At 39.5% G+C, this 17,024-nt stretch overlaps 1 protein-coding gene across 2 annotated transcripts in view; it reads right to left on the bottom strand.

The window, feature by feature from the left end:
* Positions 1-17,024, bottom strand: part of si:dkey-215k6.1 (transmembrane protein 132C) — a 168,377-nt gene that overhangs the window by 102,633 nt on the left and 48,720 nt on the right. Inside the window, exon 2 of one of the 2 annotated variants that reach the window (XM_057361482.1) lies at positions 14,454-15,342. The exons of the other annotated variant lie outside the window; for it this stretch is intronic. Coding sequence (XP_057217465.1) covers positions 14,454-15,342 — 889 coding nt within the window. The remainder of the gene's footprint in view (positions 1-14,453; positions 15,343-17,024) is intronic. 2 annotated transcript variants of the gene reach the window in all.

The following is a 17,024-nucleotide window of genomic DNA, read 5'->3' as shown; positions in this document are numbered from 1 at the left end:
TACCTAAACCTAACAACTATTACACTAACTATTAATAAGCACCAAATTAGGCGATTACTGCAGCAAAAATCGTAGTTAATGGTTTATTAATAGCGAGAATTGGACATTAAAATAAAGTGTGACCGACTACAGTTGTGAATCCAGTCACGTGTGATGCTGTACATGGTCTGCAACCATACAGCATCACATTTCTCAAGCGATGTCTGAGAAGTTTATTTGGGATCTTGAGCAAAACAATTTACAGTGACTCTGACAGCAAAACAGCACCATTCAAATATCACCTCCCATTTCCTCTCACATTGTCCCTGTCACCACAAATGCAAATACAGACTTCAGCGAACTAAACACAAACAAAATCACACCATCAGACTACACGTCAGTGTAGTTAAAATCTTCTCAAGAGCAGAGTGTGTTTGACATCACAAATATGTCGCCAGACAGAAAACTTGTCATACAGAATTCAGTCCAAACAGATTTCATTTCATGGAACCACAAAGTGAAAGTAGGGGGGCATGAGGAGCCAATTCACCTGTGGGACCTACCTGAACCTTACAGCATAATAAAACTCACACACTCTTCTCTTAGACCTAAAAAAGGGGTGAAATTTCATCGTACAGAGCGACAGAGCGTGCCCAGAGAAGAGAAGGATGACCAGATCTGATTCGTTCTCTTTCCACACACAACATCAGCTCAGGAGCTCACGGGACAAAACCGAGGTGATATGACAGGTTACACAGTCCTGCTTCAAAATGTCAAGGTGTTTGAGCAGAAAGAACAAGTTAGCTGGTATTTTTCATTACACTGACTTTGCTGAGGATACAACAGAGAGCTGGTGAGTTCAAGTACCGGAATGTTCAACTTGTACCCTGGATTTAGACTGAGTTAAAGCATAATGAATTTAAGCAGAGCTTAATGTGGGGTCAACCCTAAACTACAGTAGCCCTAAACGGAGAAACTGCTCTACAGAGTGTTTCGTAAATACATTATTTTCTTCGGCAAAGATGTGAAAACGTGACGACATCTTTGTTCTGTGTCAGCCACCGTAGTGCTTCGAATGTGGGGGTGGAGTGAGCCGGTGGTTGCAATTCGCAACCTCAACGCAAGATGCCGCTAAATTTCATGAACTGGACCTTTAAAGCATAAAGAAGATTAAAGCAAAGCCAGACGTCAATCGTGGTTACAGCAGGGCTAGACCTAAACTAAGGTATTTTTAAGGTACGATATTTTTAAATAACCGTGATATTAAAAAAACATAATTATTATTTAAAAATGTTAATTCGAGACATATGATAATTGTAAATAATTCAGTACGTTACAAGTTTTGCCTTAAGAGCCATAATAGATACAAACTCTCTCTAATCCTTACATTTACATTTAAGTGTGTTTTGTTGGCCAAAAAAGTAGAAAACAAACAAAAATTAAAAATTAATTTGACTGATAGAATTATTTGTTCATTAAAAACACATTTAAAGGGATACTTCACCCAAAAATGAAAATTCTGTCATCATTTACTCACCCTCAGATTGTTCCAAACCTGTATACATTTCTTTGTTCTGCTGAACACACAGGAAGATATCTGGAAGATTGTCAAATCTCACCCCCCATTGAGTCCCATAGCATTTATTTTCCCTACTATGGCAGTAAATGGTGGGTGAGATACGGAATATTTAAAGGGGTCATTTTACGCGGCTAAATCGAATATTATTGTTTGCTTTAGATGTATTACAATGTGTATACACGATTTAAGGTTAAAAAACGCTGTATTTTCCACATACCGTGCATGTTTGTATCTCCTCTTAGCCACGCCTCTCTGAAACGCGAGGATATTTTACAAAGCTCATCGCTCTGAAAAGCGAGGTGTGCTATGATTGGCCAGTTCACTACTGCGTAGTGATTGGTGGAATACTGCAATTGTGTGACGGAAATGTAACACCTCTTACCATATTCGGAACATCAGGTTTCAAAGCTAATGACAGGAGATAAAATGGCATTGATACTTCCCTATTAATTCGGGCCCGAATCTGATCCAGAGAATGAAGATCATGCCGATACATTAACTTTGCCAGCGCGACTCGAGCAGGATGTTAAGGATTGTTAAGTTTTTATTAAAAAACTACTTTAAATAGTTTAAAACTATAGCTAACTGTTTTACCTTTTATATACGACGTTATAAAGATTTGGCGTCAGTGTAATGAAATCATAACGAATTATAACAAAACACACGACAAACTCAACTCGCGTTAGTCCGTAACAAAGTCTTTTAAATGAAAATATACTTACAGGCTGTGAATCTGAAGCGCCAGACTGTCCTTGCGGAGTTTTAACCGATGGAATTGCCCCACTTTTTAACAGAAGCTGCCGTGCATGGCCGGTCTTGATCGCTCCCAGATTAGTGAAGCAAGCGTCGTTAAAATGCTCTGCACAAACTAGCACTTTTTCATTGTACTTCTCTGGAACAGTGTTGAAAATGAAATGTAACCATTCGTTTTTTGTTGACTCATCTTTTGGCAGAGAAAACAAAGAGGCTTTCTTTTGGCAACGGAACACACAGCGTCTCCACGACATGGCTGCTCCGGCGGCGGTACAATGAGATTTACAAGACCGCGGTTTTAGTCAAATCACTCCACGAGCTGAGGTCAAGTTGTCAGGGTGAGGTTACACGAGGCGTTTCAGGCAGGTCTGGGTGAGCATTCGTTTCTAGATAAAATACATCTTTTGTTCCGACACTTACATTTTTGCAATTTCACGTGTCTAATACATGCATGGGCAACTTATAACACACAAAAGACAAAGAAAAACACGTACTTCTGGCGATTGACTCCTTTAATTACTCGCAGTTATTGTTTGGCAGCGCAAGTTCAGTTTCATTTTCGCTTTTGCAGATTTATAGTCTTGTTTCACCCGCAGCAGCATCTCTAAGTTACCTCATTGTCCGTCTATTTGAAAAACTGTGTCTTTGCTCCACATTTCCGCGACATAATAATGCAGAAAGTAAATAAATGCCTGATAGAAATGACACATGCTGCGTGTCTTAGGTTTTACTCATGCGCAGTACATGGATGTAAGCGTTTTAAGAAGTTTTAGTGTGGATGGGCAGGGTTTGGGAAACGCTTGAAAATGCTAGTGTGCACGAAGAGCGTTTTGAAAACGAAAACTCCGTTTTCAAATGAAAACGCACAAGTGTAAAGTAAAGAATAAAGAGTGAGTAAATGATGACAGAATTTTCATTTTTGGGTGAAGTATCCCTTTAAATATATATAGTGGTAATATTGTTACCGCAAATTCTTTTGCCCACAATAACCATGAAGTGAAAAGGCTGATATCGTGACAGGTTAAGGTAAACTGTACTTAAAGGTGAACACAAATTTAAATCAAGGATAGAGATATTACATCTTGTGGAAAACAAATTGCATAAAAAGTCCTGGAATGCTTCAAGGTTTTCGGTAAGAACTAGTTAAGGATCTCTGTCAGGTAGAGGATTGGTCAAACTGGAGAATCTCTGCTGTCATCACACTGTCGGATAAACAAGCGGACAGACAGGAGCAATGGAACTGACTTGTATGAACTGACTGCTTCTCTCCCAGACTCTGATCATTTGACTGATAGATGTGATGCCACTGTCTCTCTATATTAATAGGCCTGCCAGACTCAAATCTGCCAACCAGTAAGATGTGCACAATAGTAAGATAGACAGACACATCCATTTTAGTTTAGTATAATAGCCAGTATAGCTGCATGTAAAGAAACTGAAAGTGAACTGAAACAAATCAGCACCAGACAAACAGGAATGAAACCTCTATTCATCAAGATAATCTGTTCCTTTCTGATAAATCCTGCAAATAAATCATTCAGCTTTAAACCCCTGTTGTCTTAAACTGAAAAGGTAAAACGTGTCTGTCTGTGTTACACTGTTTTACAAACACACACAGGTTTGTTTTTAATGTAGTAATGACATCACATAGACAACAATTGTTTTCATACAAGGCTATTTACACTGCCCGTCCAAAAAAGAAGTCACACACTAGAGCTGCACGATTCTGGATAAATTGAGAATCCCGATTCTTTTGTTTCAAATAGAGCTTGCGATTCTTTTACGATTCTGAATGATGACTAAAAGTAATACATCATTTACTAGAGGTTCTGACAAAAAAAAATATTTAGGTATGTAATACATAGGACTTTGCTTCAAAATTATTACATATTTTATGGTTAACCTACAGTAGTTATAGTGAGAAATTTTTAACCACAAATTCCATAAGTAAACTAAAGTGTTTTTTTTTACTTTACATGTCAAAGTTTAACTTCCTAAAAAGTATTAATGCATTGAATTAACATGTATATGAAATATTTCTCAGTAAAAAAAATGCATAAGGTGACACTTGCAATTAAAGGTCTTGCTTGATATCTACAGACTGCTTGAAGGGGTCTTTAAAGAAAGACACTACTGAAACATAACAACTTTCTCATAATAATGTCGAAATTTCGACTTAGTAACTCATAATAATGAGAAACTAAGTAACTCATAATAATGACTTAGTATCTCATGAGATACTAAAGTCATTATTATGAGAAAGTTTCTCATTGTTATGAGTTACTAAGTCGAAATTTCGACTTAATTTCTCATTATTTTGAGATACTCAGTCATAATAATGACTTATAAAATCTAAAAAAAAGTCCTAACCCTGGCGGAAACAGGCTTCCATACATAAGAGCAGTTTTGTTGTCAGGCTGTATTTACTTTATATGTTGGTCTGTTGTTTGGTGTGAGATTAATTTGGGCAGCGTAGGAGCTTGTAAAAGCGTCTCATGCGTGTGAGTTGGCAACTCTCTGCTTTAATCCCAATACTTTTGTGACCATTGGACACAGAAATAAGGATAGTGTGTGGTTGAAAAGACTGTTAGTGACGTCGTTACATACCTTATGATAATAATGCTATCTCTGCTTCTGCGGCAGCACATATTGAAGCGTTATGATTTTAGTCCGAGGTAAGTTAGACATGAGAATCCTTGATTTTCATTAATGAGATCGCGTGGGTGTTCGAATCGTGCAGCTCTATCACACACACTAATATTTCGTTGGACTGCCATTAGCTTTGATTACCGCACCCATTCGATTCGTTTCGATAAGCTTCTGCAATGTCACAACATTTTTTTCCCCGTCCAGAGTTGCTTTCATTTTTCGCCAAGATCTCGTATTGATGGTGAGAGAGTCAGACTGTTGCGCAAAGTCTTCTCCAGCACATCCCAAAGATTCTCAATGGGGTTAAGATGTGGACACTGTGGTGGCCAATCCATGTGTAAAAATGATACCTCATGCTCCCTGAGCCACTCTTTCACAATTTGAGCCCGATGAATCCTGGCATTGTCATTTTGGAATATGCCCGTGCCATCAGGGAGGAAAAAATCCATTGATGGAATAACCTGGTCATTCAGTATAGGTCAGCTGACCTCATTCTTTGGGCACATAATGTTGCTGAACCTAGGGGCGTAGCCAGAACTTTTTTTTAGAGGTGGCTAGGTAAGACCCAGTGATTTTATTAGGGTGACCAAACAATCCTTACAGACAGAAATTCTTTAACTTCTACTGTAATTTACACCAATTCTTCATTACACATAGTTTGCTGGTCAAAAACATACACAACAAACGTAAAGTAAACAATTTATTTGCAATGCTTTCATGTGCTAACATTATTTTAAAATAATTTGCTAGCTATTATTTGCAGTAAGTTAGCATTTTTATAGAAAATAAACATTGCAGTACCCCAACTTAAACTTTCGCGAAAATGTAATTAATGAATGAAATCCAGTTAAACAAGACTGATTTTACTGACCTGATCCTTCTGCTCGCGATGAACTTCCATGGTACACAGACAGTACACTGTCACAAAGCGGTTAGCAGCTGTTCAGCTATAGTGCTCAGACTGTTTGCATCAGTGCGTCAGCGTATGACATCATATTAACACGAGAGTAATGTTCTCGCGTTACTTTCAGTGCATAAGCTAAATGATCTGCGCAGCACTCCGTAAACTCCGACACACATCTTAAAACTGCTTCGCACAACAGAGGTGGCCAGATAGGTGGCCACCCACGGCCACCATGTAGCTACGCCCCTGGAACCTAGACCTGACCAACTGCAGCAACCCCAGATCAAAGCACTGCCCAGGTGGTGACTTTTTTTGGACGGGCAGTGTATATTTCACATTAACACACACAAGCAAACTCACTTAGCTATGAGCTAAGATATAATTATATAAAGCCAATTATAATTAATAACTCACTGTAACTCAACTCCTAATTGAAAACTTTTGCAATTTTAAAAATCGAAAAGGACGTCCCCAAAGGGAGGTTTTGTCAGATTTAGCACACATTTTTTTGGGACATTTTTGCCTCCAAGCTATACAGTAGCTAACTACACGCACACACATTTGCAGTAAGGGATGACTTTAGCTCTCTGGTTCGGCATCCAATTCTAGTGTTAATGTTAGCCATTCCATATCCCAGAGTGCACCAGTGCTGCGCCTGCCAACCAGTGTGGCCTAATGTTCAAGCACCCACCACTTTACCTCCATAAATCTCTCTCTTGCTCCCTCTCTCTCTCTCCATGAAAGTGTGTCTTCTCTCTCATCCTCATTAGCCGACTCTAAAATATTCATTTGAACAGGCACTGAGCATCATTAGTTCCTGTTAGAAGACATGAAATATACGCAAAGAAAAAAGACACAGACCTACAGATCTCTAGGGAATTGGTCCTAACGAAAATGAAATCCTACTTGGGATTTTTATTTCATTCAGCCTCGCCATACACAGACAATTTCGTTGATGGGTTGTGTGCGCGTGTGGTCAGCCTGACCTGTTCATTCATTAAGAACTACAGACAACGTTGCGTGCTTAATGTGTGTGTCTGTGTGGTTAAGCTGGGTCGTTGATGTGATAAATGGGTAATTATTTTCAACATGAGAGGTGATCGCAAGCTAAATGTGTGTGTATGTGCATGATTACGTTAAACTGCGAAGATGATGGAGGGTCAGGAACACTTGTGGCTTCCCACCTGTGCTGAAGCTTGTCTTATTACCCGCCTGGTCTCATTCTGTACCGTTCCAATCTCGAAAGCACTTAGCGTGGCTCTCCTAACAAAGAGGGCAAGACCCGTGGAGAAAGAACGTCTATTCCGTCTTAAACAATCTATCTGGCAACCTCCAGTTTCACTCTCCCTAACCAACACAAACGCACACATATCCAACTCCCAGCAAGGAGCTTGTTTCTGATCTCCATGTATCTGACTTCTGATAGCGGCATTGAGTGCGTTCAGTATAAATATATGGGAAGGAAAGAGGCCCCTGGAGGCATATGTAGCATTCATCCAAGAGTCAAACCCATTTAATTCCATTCCCTGAAGAACTACAGTATCTAAATCACTGAGCACACTGCGCTGGCTTGTGTACAAAAGGAAGGGGTCACGATAACGTGAATGTTTTAAAAGAGCTCTGCAAGCACAATTTAAGCCTAATGCTAGCTAGCCTGAAACCTAGAGTCCTGATAGTACAACAGTTTCAGATAGTATAAAGAAAATGTGTAGAAAAGTAGAAATGAAGGATGGACCAATCTGCTGCCGTTTTAAATCTAAAGCCAAACATCTCCTGTTGTAGGTGGTTTCGCCCCAAAGGTGGCCATCTTCACCCTTAAAAGATCTTGGCAGATATGAGTCTTACCAGTTAACTAAAAAAGACAAAAATAATGATGTTCCAACAAAAAGGAAAGCACATGAAGCAACTCAAGGTAGAATTCAAAGAAACTTCTGCATACTGACTACATGAAACTTAAGAAAATACAAATCTAGCTGTAAGCTATATGAGTTCATGCCATGACAAAAGGTTTACCAGTGGAACGCAAACATCAAAGTCACCTAATAAAAAATCCATTTGAACATTCATCCTCAAGTTCTTTCAAGTTTAGCACATGAAGGGTAATGTCTGTAACTGTTGATGTGAAGAGTGTTTGCAAGCATGTGCAACCTCTGTAAAGGCTGTTCGTTGGCGTTTGTTTGATCTGTTTGTTTGATTTGCCTTAAAAGTCTGTTTACACCAAGAGCAAAATTAAATGAATTAGACTATGCAAAAATAATAGATGCTAATAGATGCCACCCATCTGACATTATAGATTTAAAACTCGTTAAGGCAAAATATAACTCATCTGACAACAGATTTTACAAATGATGCCACTCTCCTGAAATGATCAAGAATGCAGTGTAATATACTAAAAGTACACAACAGTATTGTTGTGTGTGTTTGTGTACCTAAGGGGAGAAGTTTAAGATAAGCTAAGAAATTAGCTAGATTGTGGGTGCCCGCTAATAAACGAACTAAACTAACTAAATGTAAATTGTGAAAAGTGACAATGTAAAAATGTTAGCTTCTATGAGCTACTTTTGACTTTTAAAACCCTTTTAATCAAACAATTCAAGGTCACAAGTGCCTCTCTCACACACCATCTCCATTCAAAAACTTGAACATTGTCAGTGTGTCGATAGTATGTATAATCAAGAGCTTTTGTGAGCGTTAAGACAATTGTGAGAGCGAGAGAGCGAGAGAGAGAGACAGAGAGAGAGAGAGAGAGAGAGAGAGAGAGAGAGAGAGAGAGAGAGAGGGAGAGAGAGAGAGAGAGAGAGAGCACAGTGTCCTGTTTTGGGCTAAAGCACAGCTTTGTGAGGATGCTTAAGATGTGTGGCTTTGTTGTATCATAAGACAACCACCAGAAATTTCTTTGGCACCTAATGTAGACAAAAGCTGATATTAGTATCTTTGTCATTGATCAACCTCTGTCACTGTAAAGTTTAAGAGAGTTATATTGTGATGTAACTTTCAATGGATCAGCTATCTGCAACTCCCTGTAAATAAATAGCCTAACAACTAACAGATCTTACAAAATTGGAGGCACACAAAGCATCATCTGATGACTAACTTTAAAAAGCTATGCAAAAAATAATAATGAATTCATACATTTGCTTACAAGTATGTTTATTATCGAGCCAGACTAATCTTCTGAGAAAGCACACAAACTATTTCTTACTGGAATGTAATTGCAAATTCTAAGCAGTACTGATTATTAAACCGCTGAAAACAGTTTAAACATTTCTTTAGTTTTCTTGTTTTTAATTTGTGTATAGGCAGATCAAATCTGAAAGGCCCCCAAAAAAGTATTTTGACAGTGCTGATTATATTGTCAAAGAAAGTTAAGAGAGTAGAAAAGGTTTAAGAAATACACTCTTAAATAAAGGTTCACTTAGCCATAGAAGAACCTTTTTTTGTCTAAATGGTTCCATAATGGTAAAGAACCTTTAACATCTGTTTCACAAAAGGTTCTTTGTGGCGAAAAAGGGTTCTTCAGATTATAAAAAGATAAGAAAGACACGGTTCTGTACCCTTTGACTGAATGGTTCTTTCTGCAGGGCTCTACAGTGCGACCATTTCTGTCACATGTGCGACCGTGAAAAAATATTCAAATGCAATGGTGCGAGTGCGACTGACCCGATCTAAACTCATAACCTGTTTAAATACAATCAAATTTAAAAACTACTACTCTCAAATGTGCCTACGTGTGTATTACGCAGTGTTGGGTGTAACTAGTAAATTATTTAATTGAATGAATTAAAAGAGCCGTTTCATATCTATCCTTGAATCAGTTAACTAATCAAGGTTGATATAGGATACAGAAAGTAATTAGTAATAAGTAATTAAATACTTTTTGGAGAGAGTAATTTGTACAGTAATCTAATTACACTATTGAATATGTAATTAGTAACTAGTAATTAATTACTTTGCCCAACACTGGTATTACGTGACATTATTGCACTGTGATCGGCTGCTTTTCATACCCGTCAACTGAGCAGCGTTTCCAATTATGAGAAAGAAAAATACGCTTAACGCGCCATTTAGTGCGTTGCTTTTCACTTTCGGTTTTGAGGTGATGTCCCTAGGCTGTGCGTGAGTGTTTCATCGGGTGTCGTTGGATGTGTGTCCTGCATAACTGACACTTGTTGGACGCAGGATAAATGTTACTGTGTGGAGTTGCTTTGAGGTATATGATGCTCTATATAGCTTTTGATTATAATAAATAAATGTTTGGTTGAGAATTGGCTGCGCCTGATCTCCCTCTTTTGTTGCAGTGTGAGAGCCGGCTGTAACAAAGGCACGACACAAAGTTCAAACGCGACTAATGTGCATACTACGATTCATTTTGTCCGCCATGATGGATTTTGCCGGTGTAACTAAACAGCAACAGTGTTGCACTGTCATGTAAAAAGGAAATAAAGATCTCGTGCATGTAAAAGAAACGTAATTTTGCTATTAAAAACCTCTCTCTGGATAATTGGTTGATCAGTCTGATCTTCCATAGACACTCACAAGCCTTGAGGGATAAGACAGCGTACAAATATGACAGTTGAGCCGCATCATTATCCTGCAGCTTGTGACTGGAGCAGACATAAGATAGAAGAGCGCTTTACGGGAATCACGAGCGGGTGGACCCCTGCCGTCGACGCCGCTGCGAACGGCCCCGGTAGGCGATTGCGTTTCCGGGGGTCGTCCTCGGTCGTGTTCTGGGGCTGTTTGCGGCAGCACCGCCGGCTAAGGTGCGCCTATTCGGGCCCGGACCAGACCACAATTTAGACAGGCCGCTAAAATAACTAGCTACTCTTCTCAGGATGTCGGTCTTTTTAGTTTAATCGCAGACGTTTTGCTTATGTATTGGATAAGAAAGCAAGACTTTAAATTAATGGAGCAACAGAATAAAGCTAATCTAGATTTACTGTGCAATTAAAACCTAGATCAAATGATATCTTAAATATAAACCTGATTATTTTTAAACAAGGTTTACAGTTTGGTATAACACAACTATTAAAAAAACCTTGATTTAATCTAGATTTAAGACTAATCCTTGTTGGTGCAACCCACCCATTATTTTAAGGTCGATAAACTAAGTGTTGCTTTAAATATGTCAACAGTGATGCAGATCCACACATAATTTAAAAAACAACCCCATTTAACATATTTCACCTAGCATAAATCCGTCCCTCCTAATTCCACAAAATGTCCCCAAAATCAGCACAAAAAATAAAAATCAATTTAAACTACAATTCTGTTTGAAGTTCTAGCCTTGAAAACTGTGTGAAAACAGTACAAATCTGTTAACTAGCAAAGATATGCAAAACAGTTTAGACAGCTGTGCTTACTGATTTGCGACCAAGTACTAAAATTGGAGAAATGCGGCAAATCATTTGAGAGAACTGTACATCATTTGTTCAACAAGCATCACATTACGCCGTGTAAATGAGTCTCCCATAATAACATTTTTTGACAGCTGCATAGAAGGCACACATGATAGAGCAAGACAGACAGAAGAGTCCAAAACTGATCAGATTAGATGTTCTATGCATTTGATGCATACAAACCCATACATTCCTCCCAGACACACACAAACCAAAATATCCCATCCACCAGTCTGACTATGGTCTCAATGTCAGTTTGTCGAACAGGAACAAGATGTACTGAAAACAAGCAGAGGTACTTTTGTTAACAAAGAAAAGGCAAATTATAGCTCAATTTTACAAGGTAGAGGGACCACATCTCCCTCTGAGCAGAAAAAGAACTAGATTCCATCAAACTGTGTCCGGTTTTTACATCTATCCATCCTCTACAAGCTCTATTCAGAAGTACTTGTACAGAGATATTTAATTATACAGTACCTTTGTTTCAACTCTATTTGTTTTTGTACATAAATACCCACTTCATTTTAATTTCTTTAATATAATGATAGAATTTACTATGATTTACTATGAACCAATGAACAGCTAATTCTAGCTTTATAATAATGACAAAAACTCTGCTCCTGTGACTGGAGTTTAGGCTGCTGATCTAAAACTTCGAAAACTTTACACATTGCGACAGCAGCACAAAATATAAATATGAAAAGATTTCTTTGTTAGGACGATACAACCGTCTACAGAGGTATGCTTTCGAAGGCCCGTGTCTCTCCACGTGTACAGCGCACAAATAAGCAAAACAAAAACTACACAAAACTCGGTTTTGATTTTAGGAGGAACAAACGGGCCTATTTTTAGCTATTTCAATCTCCTCCTAGCAACAATGAGGGCAGAAATTTCTGCTTTTCTAGACAAACAAACAACGCTTGGCAGATTTTTCCCATCATGGGTAGGAGGGAAACATTTTGATTTCCTCCATCTAAACAGATAGCAGGTGGCGAAATGAAAGACATCACACATCTTTTATAGACCCAAACGACACCAGCAGGAGCGTCTTTGATGTTCCACCATCGTTCAACTAGCAGAGACAATAGCATCTCCCTCTGCCAGCGTGTATCTGTCTCCGTGCTGACGGAAGTTAATTGAGAAGGGAGAGACGTCTTCCATAGCGATTATCACGCAGATATTCGTAATCCCAGACACAGACGTACAGAGATGGCATCACTCAGACTGAGGATCTATCTTAGTTTAAGCATAAACTTTGTATTTTAATAGCAGGTCTGCCTGACCTATTAAAGTGGCATGCCTTCATAAATCAAACGCAATTACAATGCTGTGGATGTAAACATGCAGCTAAAAATCGCTGACCATAAGCAAGACTCTGCGTTCTGTGCTATATGCCCGTCGATATAACCTCAGCGCATAGCTTCATCCATTTTAATGTTCCTCATGAGCATGGCACAGACTAATTATTGCCTATTATAAAACTCAACAGCAGTGATAGAGAGGAGAGGAGCTGGAACATGTACAGCAGTAGTCTGGAGCTCTGCTTTATCTGTGCCGCTGATGAATAAGTCTAATCTATCATATGTCCGGGAAAGCCCCAAGGCCTCTGGTCTGGAGTGCTGCCAGCGAGCAGTATTGGGTATGCTACGCATATGTGAACTGAGACTTTAGGTCGCCAAACTTTGTCTGTGTGTATAAAAGTTAGCGCTGAATGATGGGTGTAAATGTTTTGAATTTGATTCTTTGAGAAATTTAGGAGAATTTAGGAAATGATGCCATGCATTGCTGGAATGTGAAATCTGGTCACAATCTAGTCCAATTTGAAGATTTTTTTTAAACAACTTTTGGCCATATAGTAATTGAATGGTAGAGATTATATTCCATCCATCCTCCAAATCCACTTGTCCTCTGCCTATGTGGATTGTGTGCTGGACAATCAAGCTATTGGAAATAAAGCATTGAGTATTATAATAATACTTATATAAACAATTCTAATATGCCGGAGTGCTCCAACATATGGCGCTCTCCCGAGTTCGAGTCCCGGCTCGTGGTCCTTTCCCGATCCCAAATTAAGATACAAACAATTCTAACAATAAATTATTCAATTATTATTATCAGGCTATTATTATTATTTGAAATTTTCCAACATGGCTGCTCATGCAAGTATAATGTAAGCCTTTATTTTGGCTTTGATAAGGATTTAAACAACAAATAATAATTTTGTTTATGTTATATTTAATGTTGTGTTAAGTTTCTTGTCTTGAATACTTGAAACGTTAATAAAAAGTCGCTACATTTTACAACATATTTGGTACAACATATACAACTGCTAAAAAAGGAATTGTAACCAGGGCCGTCTCCGGAATGCAATCACGAACCGGGGGAAGCAGAACGAACCAATGCGGGGTTGTCAGGGTTGTCTGTTCGCGATCGCCCTCCGATTCCCCGCCTGGACAGAGGGAGAGATCCACGGAATGCGATCACAAACATCGGGTTAATCAAAACGCGCTCTGACTTCCCCAGACCCGCTTGCTATCGCACTCTGGAGACGGCGAACGGAGGGGTGTGTGGTGAGCTGCTTTTGATGAAAAAGTTCAGGTTCACTTTGGCTGTAATCCACGAAACTGATATGACTACAGCTGACAGCAGCATCTTGGAAGTTTGTGATAAACATCGGCGCATCTCCGTAGTATCAGTGACGTATTATAATGACGTATGACAGTGTAGTAGTGGTGTCCCATTTCTTAGGGGAATGTTTTTAGCCATTCCCCTTGCCACACTGTTTCAAGGGGCAAGGGGTATAATATAGAATTGGGATTGGGCCTTTATGTATATATTCAACGTCTAATGTGTATATCTTGTTTATATACTGTGCATATGTGTATAATGTATATTGTCTTTTTTGTACGGTCTGTCTATTTATACTTTGTTCGTCTGCACTACATACTGTCACTTACAACACAAGTTTATATAGTCATACAGTTGTCTGTCCAACTGCATTCTACTTTGTACGGAGTACGCACCCAAGACTTTCACTCACCACACGTGGTGATGTGACAATAATAGTGATTTGATTTTTAATCCAATTTTCATTGTCAAATCAATGCATTTCAATGCATTAATGCATTTTTACACCCCTAACATTGTACTGTACACATAAGACACCCCTCACAGGTGTGCGTCATCTTACCTCAGTGTAAACTGCTCAGTGGTGGCCGCAGAATTCATTAGCACTTGAAATCCCACAGTCTGTCCCTGTTTAAACGGGCTGGGCGGCACCACAACCTCTACATCGCTGTCCAGTCTGAGTCTGTTTTGGGGTTCTTTATTCTCCCCAGTGGCGAGAATCACCGTCCCAATCCTCTGCATATTCCCCTCCTGCACTATGGCCTTCCCTTGCACCCTACCTGCTACACATTCTTTTCTGAGGCCCTCCAGAGGAATTACGGTGTAGTGCAGCTCCACAGTGACTGGAACGGGCTCTTGTGTTCGTCTGCGTGGCGGAGGGGGGGGGTTGAACCAGCTCGTAGGGACGCCAAGCTGGGCTACACAGATTCCCAGGTTTCCTTCTAGATGGCAGGCGGCTGATACAGAACCTTCCCCAGGCTCCCGGAACCCTACGACACGGACGCAAGGCAACAGTTCCGCGGGAGGATCCGCATCCTCCCACCTGCGTCCCCCCAGGTAAAACAACACCTGGATCTGTGAACGATCCGCTCCTATCCTCCTGGACACCAGGTGTGCTCTCACCTTCCAGCTCAGTGTCAGGTGTGTTGAGGTGTGGAAGGAGCGAGGCAGCGACCCCTGGAGGAGATCGGGTGGTACAGGCATCTCCGCGGTGAGATTGCCATAGCTACAGTTGACCGACAAGAGGGGAGCTGGGCCAGCATCGACCAAGTGGAGAAAGAGAGGCTCGCTGCGTGTTTGCAAGCTCCCGTTACGCATCACTTCCTGCGTGGCCTCCCGGAGAAAGAAGGATGACTCAGCACCCTGCAGCTGGCAGGACACGGGGAGATACGTGGGCAGAGAGGAGGAGAACCTGGGTGCAAGATCACTACCACCGCTTCTGCACTCGCACACTGCAGAGAGAGAGAGAGAGAGAGAAAGAGAGTAATCAGTGTGTTTATTTAGTTTCACAGGCATTTTAGAGCACATTTCAGATGTGATTACAAGGCAAAATAGCTTTCAGTTCTCATTTAAAGTGTCCCTTGGTCTTTGTTTTATTTTATGCAATGAGAGCTTTTATTTACAGAGATTCAAGAGGCACAAATGAAATTAGGGCCAAGGGTCTTTGGAAGGATAATTGTCTGTGTACGCGTGTGTGTGTGCGAGCGTGTGAATAGTAAGTCAATGCTCTGAGTGGAACAGATGGTACAGTCAGGATAAAAAGACAGGAAAAGAGATTTAGATACAGAATGAGAGCATGTTTATTAAAAAAGTAAACCGAACATACATCTACATATGCAGCAGATGCTCTGATCAAGACAATCTCCACTTTTAGCTCCAAACTGTCATCAACTTAGAACTCTAAATATTATCAAAAGCTGTATTTATGTAACTAGATAAAGACAAGCAAACTTGGGTGCACCAATAGGTGTGGGCCAATAACCGATTGCAGTGGCCCAAACCAAAAACAAGGGCACTTTATAACCCTCCCACCTCCAAAACGCATAGCATGGTCCAACACAAAGGGAAATTTTGTATGTGTTTTTAAATAAGTAATACTGGAGTGAAAATGTGCTGTGTGGATAAAATAATAACCTAACAATTCATATTACCAAAAAAAATCAATGCTTCTGCATAACGTTAGCTTTATTTTACTTCTACTTCATTTACTTGATATTATTTAGTCTTGCAGTTAGGTAAAGTCTTCATTTTAATAACTCACCAGAGAAGACAAACATGTGAAATAAACTAATATCCTGACAGCATCAATTCAGAATTGATGTATTATACCAAAGTTAATTCAGTGGAAAGTGAATTCATTTTTACCCCATTAAAGTTTCTTGTACCTGTTCTTGTTCTCATTATTGCCGTGAGCAATCGCACACACTTAAAAGTGGAAATGAAGCTGGATTACTTGTGACGGATCTAGTTTTACACCAAAAACATTAATCTCAGGGCAAAATGCAGTGCTGTCCCATGTACTTCTAAAGTAACAATGCAATATTGTGAAAAAAATATTTGTTACATTTCATGCGCATGTGGTTGTAAGGTAATGGTTGAAGGACCTCATGTTTGTGCTCAAGGTCAACTTCTCTCAAAGCATGCCCCAAAAAGTCAAGACATCACTGAAATTGAAATCTGTCATTTAGTGGACATTTTTATCCAAAGCAAAGGTCCCCCAGGAGCAACTCAAGGCTAAGTGCTCTGTGCAAGGACAAAATGATACTACAGCAGAACTGTGACCTCAGAACGCCTTTAGAGTCACTATAACCCTAAACAACTGTTGGATGAGAAACCAAATATACTCGACTAGAGTTGTATTATAACATCATTTTGCAAACTCTAGTACCCTACACATGCAGAACTCTTTCACCTTCCGTAAATATGTGGACTGACTGTACATGCCAAATGCTTTAGACTTTATATTTACTTTTATTTATACACATACATGTTTATAACAACTTGTATTTAATTTTTTATAAAGATTTTATAGATTTCATTAATTTTCTTACCAAAACACGTAATGCTGAAAATTGATATGAACTGCCGAAATAGAGTCTGTACATTAAACTGAATGAATTGCAGACAACTGCAA

The sequence above is a fragment of the Triplophysa rosa genome, linkage group LG2 (genome assembly GCF_024868665.1).
Source record: "Triplophysa rosa linkage group LG2, Trosa_1v2, whole genome shotgun sequence".
Classification (NCBI taxonomy): Eukaryota; Metazoa; Chordata; class Actinopteri; order Cypriniformes; family Nemacheilidae; genus Triplophysa; species Triplophysa rosa.
Note: the sequence above shows the minus strand (reverse complement) of the source record. Positions and strands in the feature narration are given on the sequence as shown.